General features: G+C 35.3%; 2 protein-coding genes across 2 annotated transcripts; one reads left to right on the top strand and one right to left on the bottom strand.

Annotated features, from left to right (window-relative positions):
• Positions 1-3,401: 3,401 nt before the first annotated feature.
• LOC115953574 (transcription factor MYBC1) lies at positions 3,402-5,464 on the top strand. Its single transcript, XM_031071304.1, has one exon. It carries the CDS (start codon positions 3,511-3,513, stop codon positions 4,495-4,497), a length of 987 nt encoding a protein of 328 aa, XP_030927164.1. The 5' UTR covers positions 3,402-3,510; the 3' UTR covers positions 4,498-5,464.
• A 4,986-nt stretch (positions 5,465-10,450) lies between these two features.
• Positions 10,451-16,841, bottom strand: LOC115953125 (R3H domain-containing protein 1). The gene is made up of 4 exons (XM_031070634.1): positions 16,437-16,841; positions 12,349-12,973; positions 11,558-11,837; positions 10,451-10,745 (listed from the first exon to the last, which is right to left on the bottom strand). The coding sequence occupies exons 1-4, from the start codon at positions 16,549-16,551 to the stop codon at positions 10,695-10,697; spliced, it is 1,071 nt and encodes a 356-aa protein (XP_030926494.1). The 5' UTR covers positions 16,552-16,841; the 3' UTR covers positions 10,451-10,694.
• Between the last annotated feature and the right edge of the window lie 2,579 nt (positions 16,842-19,420).

Raw genomic sequence — 19,420 nt, forward strand, 5'->3', positions numbered from 1 at the left:
AGAGAAGACAAGAGTGAACATCAAGTGTCCAAATGGAGGGCGAAGCTGAAAGAGAAAACACAAGGATCACATTATACCTCAATTATTATCAAGCATTGATTGATTTATAGGTTTCTTCACCACGTTCACAACCCAAAAAAAAAATCATGCTCTTTGTGAAAGGAATAATTATGCTAATTTCATGGTTAACTATAGTAACACAACCACCTCTCTCTCTCTCTCTCTCATTTTCATGTGTTCAGTCACTTCCCAATTCCCAAGTATGTTAATGGGAAAATTGATTGGGGGCAGGTATAACTTTTGGACCCAGTAACAAATGCAGACAATTCTCTTCTGGGAAGAACTCTGTGGTTTTGTTTCAACCTCTGGAAGGTACCTAGCCTCTTGTCACAGTTTGGAATTTTTTATTTGTCAACTTGTTTATTGTTGAGAGTGCAAAATATTACAAAATCTTAGAAAGTTTGGAATCCCTAATTTAGAGTCAACCCCAATTGTTTTTATAGATTTATCATTTGAATCAAAGCATAACAACATTTTGGGTACTCAATTTATGTATTCTTTTTAGTAAAAGCCTATAAAAATTTTTAAAATGAAAATGGAAATCTTATCTTGAGAACCAAACACTAACTCAGTTGATTCCCCATCAACAACCTAAAGGAAAAATCCCACAAAGTGACCAAACTTTGCATCTCTCTCTCTCTCTAATCCTTTTCTAATCCCAACTCCAATCCCGTACAACAAGCCAACTTTGCAATAATGTAGTTCTATCCATACTCTCTCTCCACCGAGCGTGACACACACCCACTTAAATGTTGCAAATGATTAATTATAGGTGTACGATTGGAATAAAATGATCTACCTTTTTAAGCTATTCTAAAATAAACTAGTTTTTTGTTATAACAAAAATAAACTAGTTTTTAATTTTTTTTTTAACACATTTAATATAAAAAGTACCACAAGTTATATATATATATATATATATATATATATATTTATAAATACTATGCAAATAAGTTCATGAATATAAACAATTCACAAATGAATATAATTCACATCCAATTTTATAATTTGTTGACTTATACGATTGTGAGTTGTCATAATTTTTTACTTTATATGAGCCACCAATTTACTTTATTTACTCAAAATTGTACAAATTAATAAATTATGAAACTTAAATACACCACTGGATTTATACAAAATGGATACATCATTCAAAATTGGACACATGACCTTATGGGAAATTAAATATGAAAATGATAGTGCGTGGAGACGGATTTACAAATAATATTATGAGTAATCTATACATATAAAATAATAGGTGAAGTTGAGAGAAATTTAAATTAGAATTCCAATTTTGTGCTATATGTCTTAAATTATTTATTTTTAAAGAGTTTTATTTCTTAATTTTAGAATCAAATCATAAATATTCATCTAAGTGAGTTATTAATCACAAAAACCAAAGAGTTTAGAATAAATTAATTATAAAAAAATAAAGTGCTTCACAATAATTAAAAAAAAAAAAAACATAGACAATTTATATTTTATATCTAACAATATCCTTACTGTGGGGGGCGGTTAATCAATAAATTATTAAAGTCGTGTTAATTGGGCCTGTGGTCCATCCGAGAACGTAAAACTATCCGAGGAGGCCCATATCAGGTTGTAAGGGTAACCGAACGAAAGGAAGAGTAGACATCACGTAAGGTGAGTTCAGTATTCGTCCGAGGACAAAATTCTTCTCGGCAATATGAGTCTGAGGACGACCTAAACGCCACCTCGTTACAAACATACTTCGGAACTACGTTACCACTAAAAGTGGGATATGGGACTAAGGGTAAGAAAGAAAAGGTAAACAAATATCTATGACAACAGCTGCCTCTGCATTAATTGTCTCTCAACCAACTCTCTAGCCACATTAACGTGGAGGTGATGTTGAACAGTGATAAAGCAGCCTTACAGTTGCTGGTTGAAGGTTCCAGAAGGTGTTAGATGGGACAGAAACAGATCCCCCAAACCCAATCTACACGTGTGTAGTGAAGATGATATCAAAAGGGCAGTATATAATATGAAAGAAGGCATTGAGAAAAAGATCGGAACTTCAAAACAAAGATTACTGAGAAGACAACCATATGAAAGAAAGGACTGAATTTGTTTCAAAGAGAAATTGATCGTTATATTAGGGCTAATCCATTTATAAACGTGAAGAAAAAATCGTTTTTCTTTTGGAGTTAACCTAATTCTTTAATATCCACGCTCTACAAATTTATTATTTGGGCCTTTAACGTTCGAACCCAATACAAATCTGGGATCGTTACAAATTGAGTCCTTACACTTACAAAATATTTTAAAGAGTTAACAAAATATAAAAGCGACCATCAATAGTATTTAAATGATATATATAGGAATTATATTATATATTTTATTATATATCTTTAAGTATATCCATGTATATGTATGTGGTTACAAGCTAGTGCTAATAACACATAAACAACACAGTTTGTGCCACAATTCACTTACACGGTAAATTCTGAAAGATAAATATGTGATGATAGGTCCATTTAAAGATATCCCTCTATTACTTCCAACTCATAAATGAGACAAATTGTGTGACACAAATTATACTATTTTACGTGGAACCAACATTTCTCTCATATTATATAGCACACATATCAATCCAGGGCACGGGGACGGATTAACAAATGGTACGATCTCTGGTAACCTGCAACTGCAACACCCAGCAAATAGAAGCAGCAAAAATGCCTAGTGGCCTCATTATTACAATTTTACCTCATAGCACAGTACACAAACCCCCTGGCAGACACAATCTGACTCAGTGAACAGTAGAGCGTGTTCTCACGCGCTACCAAAGGCCTGTGGCATGCCGCATGAGATGAACATTAATAACAAGAAACAAAAACCAAAAAAAAAAAAAAAATCTATTAGATCTTGTTGTAAATGTAAGTGAAGTTTGCAACACAAACCACATTTACAGCACGACACAACACTCACTCTCAAAGTATAAGACCCTGAAATCCCGGGAAAAAAAAAAAAAAACATTAAAAAAAAGTCCCATAAAAATCATAAGAGAAAAGAAAAGCATCATCAGCCACAACAGTAGTCATTAAATAAAAGCTGAAAAGAAGAAAACAAGATCCACCTCGAACCTCTCTCCACCCTCCCTCTTCTTCCTCCTCCACAACCCTCCATCACCAAAAACACAACCCTCTTCTCTCTCTCTCTCTCTCTCTCACAAAATCAATATCTTCTTTTTTTAAACAAACCCATCTTGTTAGTTTTTGTATTGAACCACAAGCTCCACCACTACTATACCCATATTAGCTTCTTCTTTTTTTCTTTTTTCTTTTTTCTCTATCTTGTTATTGTTGTTATTGATTTTTTTTTTTTTCTGTACAAGATTGGATTTTTTTTATGTTTGTTTGGTGAATTGGGTGAAAGAATTGAGAGAAAAAGAGAAATAGTGAATTGGGTGTGAAGGAGATTTGAGAAATAATGAGGGAAGAGGACTCAAATTGGTTCTCAAGATGGGAAGAAGAGCTTCCTTCCCCTGAAGAACTTATGCCTCTTTCTCAAACCCTAATCACTCCTGATCTTGCTTTGGCTTTTGATATCAGAAACCCAAATCCCAACAACAGCAACAACAACAACAACACCATCAGCAACAACAGCCCCACCCACTACCACCATCAACAAACAGGCTCAGTTCCAGTGAATCCTTTGGGAAACACCACCACTTCAGCAAGTACTCCCCCTCCACAGCCAAACTCAGCTGAATTCGGAGCTGATTCGGCTGAGTTGGGTTCTGGGGCCGCAGGGGAGGAACCGGCTAGGACTCTCAAGCGGCCCCGGCTCGTGTGGACGCCACAGCTCCACAAGAGGTTTGTGGATGCTGTGGCGCACTTGGGGATCAAGAATGCTGTGCCCAAGACTATAATGCAGCTCATGAGTGTTGATGGCCTCACTAGAGAGAATGTTGCTAGCCATTTGCAGAAGTACCGCCTTTATCTCAAGCGAATGCAGGGCGTATCAGCTGGTGGTGGTGGTAGTGGCCCGGCTAATGGCGCCGGAGGATTGGCCGCCGCGTCTGCTGATCCTGCCACGGACCATTTGTTTGCCAGCTCGCCTGTTCCGCCACATTTTTTGCACCCGGGTCGCCCCAATTCGGACCATTTCTTGCCTTTCGTGCAGGTGGCTGCTCTGCCGCATCACCACCACCATCACCCGCAGCAGATGGTTGCTACAGTAGCCCACCCGCAGTTGCAGCCTCCGTTTCATAGGCAGGTGGGGCATTTTGGGTCACCCCCCAATGGGCAATTTGAGCATCCATTTCTGAGTACTAGGCAGTCACAGCCAGTTCATAGGATGGCGGCACCACTGCACAATCAAGGACCAGGAGGAGGGTATGGGGAAGATTTGGAATTGGCTAATGGGGCAGGAGGGAGGAAGGTTCTTACTCTATTTCCAACAGGGGATGATTGAGTTTTTGGGTAATTGTTATTTGCCCCACTTTACTTCAAAACTTCCATCTAGCTTTTTTCTTTTTTTTCTTTTTTTAATTCTGTATCTGGGTCTTTTTTATATTGGTGTCTGGTGGTGGTACCTGTTAGATTTTGGTTTTTTGGGTCTTAGACTTTTTAGTTGTTGTTGTTGTATCAGCTGTTCTTAGTAATCTTGGTGATCGTAATTGGTACTGTTGGGCTTCCATTGATATCTGAACATTTCTGGGTTCAAATAATCTCGGATAATTAATTAAAAATCTGTTCCCATTGGGGGTGTCTTTCACCATCCTTTATGAGGAGGTTAGCTAGCATTGGTGGGTAGTGTCAGTTTTGGTATCCTTCAGTTCTGTGGGCTTCTACTTGTGTAATTACCGGTGTTTGTAGCAGTCTATATATGTCCCCTGTCAGCTTCTGGTGACGGATGTTGATCGTGATGTCACTTTGGGCGGGAATTGTGTTTTGTAATCTCGTCTATGACGACGGCAACTATTTTGGTGTCATGATAATGAGTCAATCTGGATATCTTTGAGGTTGATTTATCCCATTGTAGTCTGGGAATCGGCTGGTTTTCTGCTATCTCAGAGTCTTCTCACTCATGGAGGGTTCTTATTGGCGTTGAAGGTGGGCATGGCTGAAGCATCAAATTGACTAAACATTGAGCTTGTAGGTGAGGATAAATAATGCAGGCAAGTGCTATTATGTTTCTCTAGAAATCCAAAAATGGGGCTGGTAACCGTGATTGGCACATCCAGTACCGAGTTTCTTGGCAAAATCCAGGAATCTCTTATCTGTAAGATTTATCTCATGTTTATTAGTCTAATTTCATGTAGAGGTGAGTTGTACTTGTTGTACATTGTGTGACTCTATAGAAGACTTAAAACCCCTGATGCAAGGGTACCTCTTAAAGAAATTTCTGATTTTTATTACAATGTTGGATTTATTCGGAAGCTCTGAGCACTTAAAATTGCTTGATTTTCTGAAATTTCTTAGTGACACTTATCTGTTATTAAAGTGTGTATCTTGCATCAAATTGCTTATATTTTCTCTCATGTATCATAGAATAAGGCAGTTAGAAATTCTTCATCATTTAAGCATGCATGTGTATATGAAACAAGATCTGTTTTTTCTATGCTATGTTCAATCTTCTTTATACATGCTTTTGCTTAAAACGTGAGACATTCTAAGGCAACAGGTAGATTGTAAAATTTCATATCAATTTTTAATTTCTTTCTGTCTAGATAATGATTGAACTGTACCACATTATAGACAAGAGATATATTGAAAATTTAATGTGGAGAGAAATAAGTTGAGAGTGAGGAGCATCCTCAAGATTGGGGATCACATAAGCCATTATGTTACCCTTATTTATTAAACTTGTTTAATGAGATATTGTTTTCAACACTTGAAAGTGATGAATATGAATAAACTGAACATCTTACTAAAAAAACACTCAATTTGGAATAAATTACTTTTTCAAATCTTCAATCTGTAAGGAGATTGGGTGGTTGTCATAAGATGTCAAAGAATACTTACTTTCTTTAAAAAAAAACTGTAGATTAAATGAAGGGAAAATTTAACAAATGCCCTGAGGACATTTGTTAGTGAACCAATTTAGGAAAGTTTTTATAGGAAAAGAAAAAAATAATTAATGTTTTGACAGATTTTTCAATTTTCCATAAAAGTGGTATAAAAACTTTCTTAAAATGGTTTATTAAAAATTGTCTTAAGGGAACTTATTAACATGACCCTTAAATGAAGCATAAAAAACTATCTACTTGTAGAAGGACTGTGAACTTCTGGAATTTCGATGTAGGTTATCATTCTAGATTATAATTCTTAGAAACTTCTTACCCCTGGTCATGCAGTATGTATCTCCATCATAATTTTCTTCATTTTTTCCAATTTTGGAACTTTCTCCATCACAATGATCATTATGATTGCAAAATTTTAGTTCTGGCCTAAGTTTTTTCAGCTTCCCAGTTAGGATCAGTGTTGCCCCCATAGTCAGGTAGCAGTATCGTAATTTGTCGTTTACCTTACCTACATTACTTTCTGATCATAGAGAAACACCCCTTCTGATTCAATAGAATCTGTTTTTGGCTTCTCTAGTACAATTTCCGCAGCCAATTTTGCCACAATTCCGTACATGCCTTATTTCTTAGTCTCTTGCTTGAATCTGTTGATCATATACTAAATGACAGATTCTTTCACAAGAGAACCATCTTGACCAATTTTGGAACTATATATAATGTACTTGATATTTGATAGTATACTTTTGTAAATTGATATTTTAGTCTCAGACAAGATGTGCTTTCATTGTGAAGAACAAGTTTGGGGAAAGACACATTCTAAGCGTCCAAGTAGCCAATAGAGATTTTATTTTATTTTATTTTTTAAGTTCGAAGTAGCCACCAATAGGTTCAAGTGTGTGTGTGTAAGCATAGAAGGGGATATATTGATTTACAGGGGAATACAAGAGTCAATGCCTAAATTCAAGCTAGACAATAAAGCTATTTGATGGAATCCTCATGTCTTTCCTCAGCTTTTGAATTATCTATTCTGATGGAGTTGTGCAGTGTTAACTGCCTAGGACTGATCTTGAAGTGGCAGCCTAAGCTACTTCCTTATGCTGTCTCTTTGTACCCATGGGCTGTCAAGCACTAGGCTGAAAGTTCAAAGTTTTGACAAAAGTGTTTCCCTTGATTCTTTGACTAGCTTGGCATTGTCTTTGGACAAAATATATCTTGTCCTTTGACATCTCAACTCCCAATATATTTTTTAAAAACATTACCTGATGATCTCTTTTCATAATATTTCCATGTTGATTATTTTTTACTCTTTAAACCAGCTTGACCTGTTCTTGGAGCAAAATTTACCATGCCCTATGGAAGTCTGAAGTTTCTAGGCTTCCTTTCAAGTTTTATGAATTTTCTTTGATAATCCTCACCTGGCTCATCCTATATATTAGATAGTTAAGCCTAGCATGAAAGTGTAAGGCAACCTATGCATCAGTAAGGAGTTGTTTGTCATATATATATATATATATATATATATATATGTATAGAATTTATGTATAGATATGCATAAAATACTTGAGAAAGGGTTTCTTCGAGTTTTCACCGGACATTTATGTCTATCTGGAGTGTGATGGACTCCCAAGTTTTTTGCAATTTTTTGATTTGCTAGGTATTGTTTTGTTCTGCATTTCAATATAGCAGCACTCAGAGTTCTTCAATGCTTCAGCAAGGGAATACTACAGTAGATACTTGGCTTGAAATTGCATTAAGGTCTAGTTATAGGACAACTTTGAGTATTGTAAAGGTTTACAGTTGCAGTGATTGTAGTGACATTTCAGTCTTCTCTTTCTTCTTCTTTTTTTTTTTTTTTACTATTTGCACTTGTCAAGCACACTTTGCTTTATACTGGAGGATTCATGAATGAGATCAAGGTTTTTTATGATAAGGCTCATTGGCTTGTTTTTATGGTTTTGCTAAATATGCTTCAACCTCATTGGCGTAATAATTTAAGACTGTCTGTCCTCTAAATCAAATGTTTCGCATCATTTAATATTTTTCTCAACAATCTTTAAACAGAAGATCATTTTCTTTGGTACATATTTAAGTGTTATTTTTAAGATCATCAGCTTTGGTTGATTTGTGTTATTTTCTCTGCCAGCATATGTGACAATCATGCCCTCCTAGTTTGCAAACATTTTGAATGAAATTTCACTGTTTTAGAATTTAAACACTGCTAGTTTAAAGTATATCCAAACCACTGTTTGCTTCTTTTCCATTTACATTTTTTAGTTCAACCTTGGCTGCTGTGAGAATTTTGATATTTTAATTCAGCGTTAAGTCTATCTTAGTAAAAACAAAAAAAGCATGGCACTAGATAACTTCTCAGTACATGGCACGTATAAAGAAGCAGAAAAAACTATTTTATAAATGGTTATGGGCTTATCTGAGATAATATTATTGAATAGTGCCAGCACGTTGACACTGTGACCCAAGCGTTAAAATTAAAAAATAATTTAAAAATGTATTACAGGCCGAACACAATAATTTTTACATTTTTTTGCAATAGTTAAGTAGACATTACAACTAATGTCACTTTTATTTTCTATTAATAACTTGTTACTTTGGCATTTGTAAAATATTTTGTGAAAATTTTTGCGATTCTAAAGTAATTGTAATGGAAATGAGAAGGTAGAGAGAAAATTTGCCAAATGTAACAGTTGACAAACTCAAATTCATATCTAATTTCATAATATACTTACATGTCATTTGTAATTGATGCACAATATTTCATTTTGTCACCAAGTACCAATGGTGAGCTGAGTGATAAATAATTTAATAATAAATTGCCACTTAAGCATGTCATGAAATTAATAAATTATGTGTTATTTAATTATAAGTTGACATCTAAACATATCGTGAAATTAAGAAATAAGTGGATAATGTATTTAAATGGGCTCACTGTCCTTCCATTGGCCTTTTCTTTTCTGTCTTTTTTCTTTTTCTTTTTTTTGGTTCTTTTTTCTCTCTAGTATTTAACCCTATGGGGAGAGGAATTTTCAAGGCAGATCTCACATGCACCCCATCAAAGTAGTGACATTTATAACTAAGCTAGTGAGCCTACTCCTTTTTTTCCCCCTAACCAATATGCCTCGAGCTGACATGATATGTCAGGTTCCCAGCACCTTAATAAGTTGCAAAAAGGTGGAGGACACCCTGGATCTCAACTAATAATTGTCTTTTAATAGAATATTACCTGAATTTAACATGAAAGCAAAAAAGTCACTGTTACCTAGACTATAAGACTTTGCTTAGAAAATCAGCTCCCTCCCAAGTTCCAAACTAAAAAAAAAAAACAAGCAAATTGCTTGTCTTGTGCCTGTGCCTGTGCAAATTTAGGCTTGATTTGCATCTTTCTTTTTCTAACATTTGCAAGTTGCAACCTGTTAAGGACAATATGAAACCTTGTCCCTTGTCTCCAACATCCCGTTTGGTCCATCACATTATATCCCGTTTGGTCCATCACATTATTCCTAACAGGTAGGCCCGGCATTGTGGAATTTGATAAGCATCATACGTATTTCAATCATAGTATGCCAATAATTTACCAATATTCATTATTAGGAATCAAATAACATAATAAGTTCCATAACTGCTAACTTGGTCAGAATCAGATATGATTTTCATTGTCAGTACAGCTACACGAATCAACCATTAGAAGAAAAGCTTTCTTTCTTCTGACTAATTTTGGACTTTCAACATTGGTACAAAACTGCTAATTTTGTCAATATGATTTTCATGGTTAGTCACATGAATCAACCACTAGAAAGAAAGCGCAATTCAGACTAATTTTCTACTTTCACATCGGTACCAAACTGATGTGATGTGCACTAGTGACCACAACCAAATGCTAGTTAGGATGCTTTGTTTGTATGGTTAACTCAGAGATGACACTCTTAAAATGCTTTGCCAGCTCAGTGTCCAGATAAACAAAGCCTCTATTATCTATCTATAGTCTATACTATAGATATAATATGCTTTTGAATAACTTATATCTCATTACTAAGTTATCAATGTCTAGTAATAAACGCATGATGGAATTATTCAGCCAAAAAAAAAAAAAAAAAACGCACGATGGAATCAGAGCTGGCAATGATGAATTCCAGTTATCCCAATTTTTTTTATACTGACGCCCCATGTGAGATGATAGCCTTTATTTTAAGGGTCAACGAGTCCAAAATGTGAATTAAACTATTGGGCATAACTTAAGCATATGCCAATTAAAATATTTGGCACTTCCTAAAAAATTGGGCTGCAGGACATTGAACATAAGCTAATTACAAGATGCCCCACTTCCTAAGTAATGCATGCCTCTGACATGTAAGAAAGACAGCAGAAGATTCACAGAAGAGCACTAAAAAAAGGAAGAAAAAAAAGGTATGATTCCACTACAATAGAACAATGGTTTGATTAAGAGTAAAATCATTACACTCCATTACTAATATTAAGATCCAAAATGAGTAACAAAACAAACAAGCTAGAACTGCATCAAAGGTCTGTAACAAAGTCTCAAAAAACAATAAACCTAATCTCAAAGCACTCTAAAGGTATAATAATAAGATCTGCATGTAAATCAGTTGTACAATCCCCATCTAAATGGCTCTTAATGATTTTGTGAATAATCAAAAGAAAGTGGCTGCTGACAGAATGGAGCCTGCAAAATTAAGACAGAAAAAGTCAGTCAGATGTAAAAGCCATTAAGCAATGAGCACACAATTGCTTATAATAGCATGCATACATTGTAGATCAAGGTTTCCAAAAAAAAAAAAAATCTATGCATCAGGAAAGTCTACTTTTAAACTTCTTGTTCATAATTTCCCATGATTTAAAGTGACTGAACAAAATTCCTTCCTAGAAATTCCTGCAACTCCCAGTCACATCAGCATTCTATACTAAATTAGTGACATGTTTAGAGTTATAAATAGATGATCCCAACAACAAAGCCTTGATTTGGTTAAATGAAAAATGCAAGAAATGTCATAAAACAACATTATATTATAATAATCAGTAGGTTGTAGCCCTAGGATAAGGATCCTCTCCATTTTCTTTGAGATGGAGATGATCCATTCATGGGTCGATTTAGTTTTGAGGTATCTAAATACACATGATGCCACGTAATTTAAAATTCCAATGACAATGAAATGTTAATGACGCAGCATCATGTTAGATTTGTTAAATACTAAATCTTAACATTTAGATGGACCCTACCACTTCTAAGACAAATGCAGAAGATCCCTTTTATGCCTTATGGCTTATATTTGCAAACCAGGTATCAAAAAATCAATAACAGGTCATGCAGCATACCACCAAACACCTGTCTGAGTCTTACCCACCAGAAAAAACTGAATCTCAATACAGTTGGATACTATGACTAATACATCCTCTTTACATTCATTCCTAAAAGCATTAGCCAAGACTGGTCTTTTACCTTGGACAGAATAAAAATATTAAGGACCTGTGAACTACCTGGAAAACAGCATGTCTAAACGGCTCATATGAATGTGCATACATCATCGCAGTACTTGACCACTGCATGTAAGCAGCAGCATCTCCAGACGTCTGATCCAATCCCATGGCACAAAAAGGGCTCATAGCTGGGCTTGAAGAAGGCCCGTAGCCGAGTGTCCTTGGCATCTGACCCAACTGAGAAAAACCAGTATCGTACTGCACAAATGGAGGTTGTACCTTTTGCATATTGAAAGGGACCAGGTTATAGTTTTGATTGGCTGGAAGGTTCCTAACATACCTGAATAGTATAGTAATTCAATTTTATCAATAAACAGAGTTTAATTCATAATAAAGAAGAGTAGAACAACAAATTCTAAAACAAAGCACTGAATTAAGTATCACAAAAGCGAGGAGTAGACAACATGTGCCATAAGAAAGCATTGTCAATGTTTCATATCTAGCGAGCAAATTAACCCCATTCAATGACCCCCAAAACCATACCACTACCCTCAAAGGAACTGAGGAAAGGGGGGAAAAAATATATATATATATATATATATAATATAATATGACAAGACAGAAAGGGAATATAATTCTTGAAAAAGGAGAGGCAGTAAATTTCAAAAAAGACACCAAAGCCCAGTACTGGAAATGGTTTGCAGCAAGTGTTTTATCATAAGTACAACACAGCAAAAATACTAAAACAGAAGAATCCCTGCTACCTAAACAACCACAATCAGCATAGCTCTTTTTTTTTTTTTTGGTCTTTTGGGTGTGTGTGTGTGACTGTTGGGTGGTGTGAATCCTACCTTTCATAACTACGATCATAATCTGGGTCAGTACGATCCTTTTCCCTATCTCTGAAAATGGCAACTCGAGACGAAGAACCAGCATCCTTGATGGTAGTATTCTTTTCCGGATCAATCATAAAGTTCCTGAAACCTTCATTCTCATCCCTGCTCAAACAAACATTTTTCCCCTCAGTTGAGACCTGAGACAATGTATCATCTGAATCAGGACTGCTAGGGCTACTAAAGATGCGAGCTCGTGCCTTGTCATACTCCTCCTTCCTCTCTTCCACACTTCTCATAGAACTTCTTCTGATCCCACCATCATTAGCATCATTTAAAGAATTTCTGTTAGGCCTAGGCCTGATGGCAATTTTAACTTTCTCAGGTTTATCATTTTCTGGCTGATTTGCAGGAATTTCAGATAAACGGACAGCAGGGTATCTGCTTTCTCCTATTTTTCTCACCAAAATTCTATTACCCTGACCATCTAAACCAGTATCCTGAACCAAAGTTTGGAGGCCATAGTGTTGAGCAACACGATGTGCAGCAAGCCGAAGGTAGGAAGTAGGAAAATGTTGGAATTCAAATTGCTGCTGATCAGGATTGTGCAAAAACCTCTGGATATCAAGTTCCATTCGCAAAACTGAAACAAATACAGACATTATATTAACAGCTGATCTAGTTCTAAAAATAATTAACTATAAAAAAGAAAAGAAGAAGAAAATAAATGTAGTTAATGTGGAAAAAAATAAATAAATAACAGAAGCAACTAAATGAGTTGCTCTGAGGAAAAGTCTCTTGAAGGAAACCTAAATTTTTTTTTCTTCTTTTTTTTGGTAATAAAACTATTGAAGAGAGCAGTAAAAATCTCAGACAAAATGCATTGGAAGATAAGGCCAACTTAAAGACACAATTAAATCTGAAAATTTAGATTAGAGGAAGAGAACGAAGCCCACAGAACACTCCAAAAAATCATACAGTCCGCCTGGGTTGACAACCTTATTTATGATTATGACAAAAAAAGAAAACCATCCAAACAGACAATATTATTGCTACTCAGCCCAAAACATACAAAAACGTCACAAATCATGATAATATGTGGGTGGCACTCAATCGAGAGCAAAAAGCTTCATTACTCTGTAAATGAAATGGTTAGCCTAATCAGACCTATACCTGGGACTTATTTGTGTAGCCTAGGTTAAATTTAATCTAGTGCTACATCATAGATGATATCAAATACTCACCACACATCCAGTCACCAGGCATGCTGCAGCATTAAAGGGAATTAAAACATGACTAAAATCAAGCACTACAGATGGCAGTAGTAATAAGGTCAGCAATGAAGTGTCAGACAATTCCTTGTGACTTAAGCCTAAGTTCAGTAGAAGAAATGAAATGTATGAGGGATGAAGAGGGGAAAGGAGAGGGAGAAGAGTGCCTATCCCTCATGTTGTTTGGTTGAAGAGGGGAGGAATAGAAGGGAAGCCTTCAATGCCAAATTTCCATATGCTGCGCATACTAAGAGCGTAAAAATTGTAAAAATGATGGAAGAAGTAGAGGGAGAGCCCCAGTCGTCCCACTCTTGGATGGATTGGTTCTGCTGACCACCGTAGCATGGTTGGAGAAACAATATCCTCACTAGAAGACTTGGAATAAGTGTTCATGGAAGCTCATAAGGTTTTTAGTAAGTTATTTTATGTTTTATTTCGGTTATTCTAGAGTCAAGGGTATTTTAATAATTTCATAATCGTTGGGTATGAGACATAGATGTTGACCCTGGGTTTTATTTTCTTGATAAGTCTTATTAAATTTATGAGACTTCACACATGGCCTTTGGTTCAATTCAATTAGTGCTTGGTTTACTAGTCAAGTAGGATTCCTACTTATTCTAGGAAAAGTTAAGATTTAAGGTCTTTAAATCTGTGTTATTGTACTCAAACAAAGAGTAGTTGAGCAATAAAAATACCAAGGGTTTTGAGTACCGAGTGTTTTGAGTGTTGAGGCTTCTCCGTTTCTATTCTCTCTAATTTCTTTGGGTTTGACTCCAAGTAGACTTTATACCATGATGCAATTCAAGTCAAGTTGCATGCCAAAGGAAAGAAGAGTATGAAAGAAAGCCTTAATGAGAGCAGCAAGCAAGTTTAGAAGTCAAAAGTGAGAAAACAATTGTGGATGCCAATTGGGAGCAGTTTGTTGACATGTCAAGGTAATTCATATGCTCAAGAATTTTTATTCTCATACTTGCTCCGAAGGAAGTAGTAGTTCTAATTCTAGAGTAAAGTGTCATACTCATCACAATTTTGGCCATACGTCTTTTCAATGTCCAGAAAAATCAGTTGCTATGCTCAAAAAGGACAGTCCAAAAAGAAGTCAAAATGCAATCAAGGAATACAAACAACTTTTACTTGAAGCAGAGTTCCTTATTTGGGAGACTGTGCCCTTCAACAGAATTCTTGGTCCAGCACCTAACTTGAGGGAGTTAAGTTCTTTTTGGAGGGGAGGAATTGATGGCACAACCATATCGTGGTTAAAGAAAAAAATCCCTCTTTGAAAACCTAAGGTTAAAGAAAATTCTCAACGAGGGGAGTGTCGTAAAATGATCTTCCTTGAATCACTCACAAGCACATAGGACACATATATAAATCACCTTCCCATTCACAAGAACATTCCTACAACCACTCATGCTCATTTATAAAATTCCAATCAACAGAATTATAAAAAAAATCTTCCACCTTGTAAACCCAAAAGCTGCCTCTTCTAATCAATTGAGGAAAGTGAACAAATATTTGATAAGCATAGTTGTGCTATAGATATTTCTAGTCAAGCCCAACCTTTAAACTACAATGGATAAATTCACTCCTTTTTTTGATAATTCAATAGTTGGGGGTGAGGGGATTTGAACCCTAAACGTCTCTATTGGAAACACCAAAAGGTGCCAGTTAAGCTACAAGGCTCTTGGCAAATGGATATGTTCACTCCTAACCTTGTCAAAACACAATTCTGTTTGTAAGACAAGATTAGCGCAGCAAGATAAAGCTCAAAGAACACCCCAACTAAATAAATATAATAATTTAAAAAATAAAAATAAAAACAAACAAACAAAAAGGATATGGGTTGGTTCCTTCCACACACCACCAATATAAATAAAATCATATTCTAGTACCCTAGAACAAAATTTATTTTGATGACATGCAACCTCGCCAAGGTAGGGCCCTTTGGACCTACCCTTGAGGGGAAACCCTGGATACTTGCAATCGCCCTTTGTAACACAGGTTTTTGCTAATTGACTTTGATATGTATATAATTTTCTATTTAGTTGGTAAACATTTAGATCTTCTAAAAGCCTGTTCAATCTTACTTTTCCTCCTAAATCTATTTCTGTTCCCCCGCACCCCCCGGTGTTCGTGGTTAGGCAATGGGAAAAATAAGCCAAAAGGCCCATTAACTTGAAGCATAACTCAAGGACAAACAAGGAATTACTAGACAGGTTCCTAACAGATGCGACCACGCTAGAATACATAATTGTTCCCATGATACTATGTAACGGCAGAGGTGAACTTTAAAAGATAAGCTCCATCAATTTGCAATTAATTTTATTTTTTCTTAAAATTCTTTAATGGGTTAACAAAGCTGCATAATTCATTTGAGAACTATAGGAGCCCTTATTGACTACAATGATAATAATAAAAATAACACAATACAGATACATAAACATATGTTTGGAAGAAGTCAGAATTAGCATCATATACGTGTTGACTTCAGGACAAATATTAAATAACAAAAATTGGGGCTTCTCAACCAATTCAGCTTATATCAACAAATATTTAAGTTTTTTCCTCAATTTCCCAGATACCAAAGAAAAGGCAAACCCCAAAACAAACCCAGATCTGACAAAATCAGAATCCCAACATAGCTAAAAGCTAAACCCAATCCAATCCAATCAAAGCAACCAAAACCCATAAACCCTAAAGCCAAAAACAGCACCACAATAGACCCACATACCATAGAGCAAAAAGCAATCAGACCCATATGCAAAAAATGAAAAAAAATCAAAATTTGAGGTTTGCAACATGAGATTTGACGGGGAAGAAAAAAAAGGTACTTACTTGTGAGACGATGACGAGGGTTCTGGAGAGCCTCAACCAAGAAGGGGTCCACCATGGACTCCTTATCTTTAAGCCCAACAAAAATACCACCAACAATGGTAGCAGAGGCGTCCATAGCCACAAGCTCCCTCTCTCTCTCTCCCCTAAAACAATAAAAAAAAACCAACTCTCAGAGGAGAATCTTCTTCCTATTCTTCTTTGTCAAGAAGAAAAAGGAAAGGGTTTTTCCGTTGATAGCATTTAGAAAGAAAGAGAGGAAGGGAAGGAAGGAACCCCTTTTTCCTTTTTGTTATCTCACAAATACCATATGGAAGAGAATTGTGTGAGATAGAAAGAGAGAGGACTGTGAAAGCAAAGGGTTAGATTTTATTATGTCCCCAAAGAAAAAAAAAATCTTCTTCTCAATGTGAAAGCACACAAAAGTCTTTACCACCAAAATTATCCTCTCCTTATTGGGACTATAATGGATTTCTGTTCTTTTTTTCTTTTTTCTATTTTTTTGGGGGTGGGATTTTCTAGTCTCTAAATTTGGTCAAGCCCAAACACATCTTCATCGGGGCTTGATGTCAAGGTTGGGTTGAGATGGCTACACTCCTAATGGGGTTATGGGAGTAACATTTTTGGTTCCATAATTGGGGTCCATAGTCGGCCCAATTTGAAACTTCATGTGTGGGCCTTTTAGCCTAGAAGAAGAAGAAGAAAAAGGGGACAATGAAAACATAGCCCAAAAGATTAGGAATTAGACCCAATAAAATTGGATTGAATCAGACAACCCGAACAAAGGGTTGACTTGTTTTTTCTTTGTTTTCAAGGGATAATATTTTCATGTTTTTAGCTTTTCTTTTTTAGCTTTATAAGTATATGTAAATGTGTTTTATACTTTCCCTGATTGCTCTTTTCTTTATATCCTTTCTTTTCTATGATTTTTTCTTCTCATAGATGCTCACTGATTCTTTCATCACAAGGTCGAGGTTTGAATGCTTTGATTTAGTGGACTGTTGAATGTGTAAACTTAAGAATTTATTCATATATATATATATATATATATTTAGTTTCTCAAAAAAAAAAAAAAGAATTTATTTTTATTTAACTTTTATTTTTTAGTATTTTTTTTTTTAATTCTCTTGTTTGTATTTAAGGCAGACAAAGATAATATTATCAACTTTCTTTTTTTATATATATTATTGTTTTTTTGGCATGTGAACACAAAAAAATGGGTTATACTAGGTTGACCGTTTCCTCATAAGACCAAGTTAGAGTCATAGGTATTGTAACCCATTTAGGACGACCTATTTAATCCAAACTCAATTGAGTTAAACCCGATCAACTTGACCCATTTGTCAGGTCTATTAGGGATGTTGCTTTCTCGAGTGAGAAACACTGGGATTTTAAGAATTTGTTTGGATACCGCTTATTACTGAAAACTGAAAATACTGTAACAAAATAATTTTTAAATGTATGAATAATGTCGTGAAACCCATGTTAGAAGTTATATTTGCTGAAAGAGATACTTGTGAGTCCCATGAACAGTGCACGGGACCTACCCAAGAAAACGCAGATGCAGTTTGTGTTGCTATCCAAACCCACTCTAACGGGGTTTTTTTACAAACCACAAAACTAAACTAAGCTGGAATAATATAAGTAGACGCGGTTGTTGTTTTTTGCTTTAAAAAAATTTTGTTATTAAAAAAAAAAAAAAAAAAAAAAAAAAAAAAAAAAAAACCTGTTTAAAAAAATTAGTTCAAAATGGGACTAGATATAACTTTGGTTCTTCAAAACGCATATTTTAAATTTCATGGTTTTAACATCCGTAATTACACCATTAACTAATTTTAAATTTTGGTGTTTTTAGTTTTTACATACATAGGTTTTTCAAAGTCAATTTTTTTTTTAAGAAACTATCAACTTATATCGTTAATAAAGTAGTGTTGTCTTCAAAGTTTTATTTATTATCCCTCAAATATTAATGATCAACTTTCCCCTCTTTTTCTTTTAATTTTTTGAATTTTTATTTTTATTTTTTATACGTACAAGAACAAAATGCATTGATTAATCAAAACATAAAATTCATGGTGCAACCATTCCTAACGTAAATTTAATTAAAGATTAAAAGTCAAGAAGTTAAATAGAAATGTGCATTTTTAAGACCGATTAAAATAAACCAGTTAACAAATTTTAACAATTAAATGCAAAGGTCTTATTGTTGTTTAAGCCTTTAAGGACTCATGCAATAATCATTTATGGTATGGACTATTGAGACTTCAATTAAAAGCAAAATCGAGTTGGTAGGCCGATGGAGGTGAAAAGATGACTTTCTAATCAATAAGGTCTTGAATGGCATGTTGCAATTTGATGCACTCTTGGTGATAATCACAATGCTCATGTCACTTGTACCCTTTAGGTGATGGACTTGAAGGAATAACAAGTTCTAGGGTTAAGATATCCTTCAATCTTGAGCTTCATATTGGATTGGAAATTTGAACTAGTTATTTGCATATTCTTGATAATAGAATTGGGAACACCTTTGAGGTTGGCCTAATCAATAGCTTCTCTTTATTGGTCCACTAGAAGTGAATCTTTGAAACTTAGGCTGTGTTTATTTCAGCTGAAAATGGATTCGGAAAAACAATTTATACCATGTTGTGTGTTTGGTTGCACATGGAAAATTTGGTCAAACGAAAAATCATTTTCGTTGACTGTAAAATACCCACCCCACACTCGTAAATCATTTTACACTTTCATTTTACCTTCAAACCATTTCCACTGTCCTCAGAAAATTTCTCTCCTCACTCACTCTCATCACTCACGCCAAGCCCAAGCCAAAGGTCGGAAAGAGTTATCGCCAATGAAGCCCAGATCCAGTCCTCGACCCACGACCCCGTCGATCTGATCGCACTACTCAAACCCATCGCCGATTTGATCGCGCCACCTCAGCTTCTCCGTCATGCTCAAACCCATCTCCAATGAACCCAGCTAAACCCACC

The sequence above is a fragment of the Quercus lobata genome, chromosome 7, assembly GCF_001633185.2.
Source record: "Quercus lobata isolate SW786 chromosome 7, ValleyOak3.0 Primary Assembly, whole genome shotgun sequence".
NCBI lineage: Eukaryota > Viridiplantae > Streptophyta > Magnoliopsida > Fagales > Fagaceae > Quercus > Quercus lobata.